This window comes from Micropterus dolomieu, unplaced genomic scaffold (genome assembly GCF_021292245.1).
Source record: "Micropterus dolomieu isolate WLL.071019.BEF.003 ecotype Adirondacks unplaced genomic scaffold, ASM2129224v1 contig_1570, whole genome shotgun sequence".
NCBI lineage: Eukaryota > Metazoa > Chordata > Actinopteri > Centrarchiformes > Centrarchidae > Micropterus > Micropterus dolomieu.
The window spans coordinates 1-1,565 of NW_025730560.1; the positions used below are offsets into that span (position 1 = coordinate 1).

Genomic DNA, 1,565 nt, shown 5'->3' on the forward strand with positions numbered 1-1,565 from the left:
GTTTGTGTTCCTGCAGCTCACATGAAGCCACAGCGCCTTCAGCAGGGGACGATAAACTGCTGGTCTCAGTGGAGGCAGCGTGTCTCTGTGGTGGTGAAGTAAAAAGAGTTAGGATCTCACTCTGTTTCCCAGCAGCCTCTCTGCCTCTCCTCTCTCTCTCTCTTAAGGCGTCCGCACACACTGTCCAGATGGTGATTGGCTGTGAGTGGCGTCCGTCGAGCCAATCGCAGCAGGAGGTGTAGATCCTCTGTTCTGGTGTCTGTGGATCAGTGTGTCTCTGTGGTGAAGATGTGACATCAGCTGATGATAGATGAGCTGTGATCTCACTCTGTTTACTGATGTCTCTCTTTCAGGTGCACATTTTGCCCAGAGGATGTACGGATGTGAGTGGGACGATGAGACTGGAGAGGTTAAAGGTTTTTTTCAAGATGGTTACGATGGAGAAGACTTCATAGTATTTGACCTGAAGACAGAGACATGGATCGCTCCAAAACCACAGGCTGTCATCACCAAACACAAGTGGGATAATCAAGCTGTGATCGCACAGAGGAAGAACTACCTGACCCAGGAGTGCGTTGACTGGCTGAAGAAGTATGTGGACTATGGGAGGAGTTCTCTGCTGAGAACAGGTAGAATCACATGACCTGATGTAGTTTCATGGACACAACAATGTTAAAAAGCCTCATTTGTTTCTAACCAACAGCAACATTATAATAAATATAAACCAACACACAGAGATCAACTTTGTTTACACACATTTATTTATCTTTCTTTTTCTCTCTGTCACATTTATCACCTCTCTCTCTGTTTTCTCTCTTTCTCTTTCTCTTTTCTGTCTTTTTCCATCTGTGCTTCTCTTCTTTAGTTACACTTCAATGAGGTTTATTTACATTTCATACACAGTATATCAAACAGTAAATCGAAATAATAAAGAACCTATAAACTCTCTCTCTCTCTCTCTCTCTCTCTCTCTTTTTACTCTCCAGACCTTCCCTCAGTGTCTCTCCTCCAGAAGACTCCCTCCTCTCCAGTCAGCTGCCACGCTACAGGTTTCTACCCTGACAGAGCCACGATGTTCTGGAGGAAAGATGGAGAGGAGCTTCATGAGGACGTGGACCTCGGAGAGATCCTCCCCAACAACGATGGATCCTTCCAGACGAGTGTTGACCTGAATCCTCCAACTGGAGACTGGGAGAAGTACGAATGTGTGTTTCAGCTCTCTGGTGTGAAGAACGACATCGTCACCAAACTGGAGAAATCAAAGATCAGAACCAACGGAGGTAAGACTGGAATCAGATGAGAGAGAATTATAAGTTACATTCCATCAAACTCATTTTTGACAGCTATTTCCGGTCCCACCACCCCCACCGGATGTCTGTATGTAACTGATAAGAGGGGGTGCATCCTGTCCCGCCCCAACCGGAAATATGTCTGTATGTAACTGATAAGAGGGGGTGCATCCTGTCCCGCCCCAACCGGAAATATGTCTGTATGTAACTGATAAGAGGGGGTGCATCCTGTCCCGCCCCAACCGGAAATATGTCTGTATGTAACTGATAAGAGGG

General features: G+C 46.2%; 1 protein-coding gene across 1 annotated transcript; it reads left to right on the forward strand.

Annotated features, from left to right (window-relative positions):
• The first annotated feature begins 295 nt into the window (after positions 1-295).
• Positions 296-1,315, forward strand: LOC123964297 (major histocompatibility complex class I-related gene protein-like). The gene is made up of 2 exons (XM_046041359.1): positions 296-629; positions 987-1,315. The coding sequence occupies exons 1-2, from the start codon at positions 311-313 to the stop codon at positions 1,298-1,300; spliced, it is 633 nt and encodes a 210-aa protein (XP_045897315.1). The 5' UTR covers positions 296-310; the 3' UTR covers positions 1,301-1,315.
• The last annotated feature ends 250 nt before the right edge of the window (positions 1,316-1,565 follow it).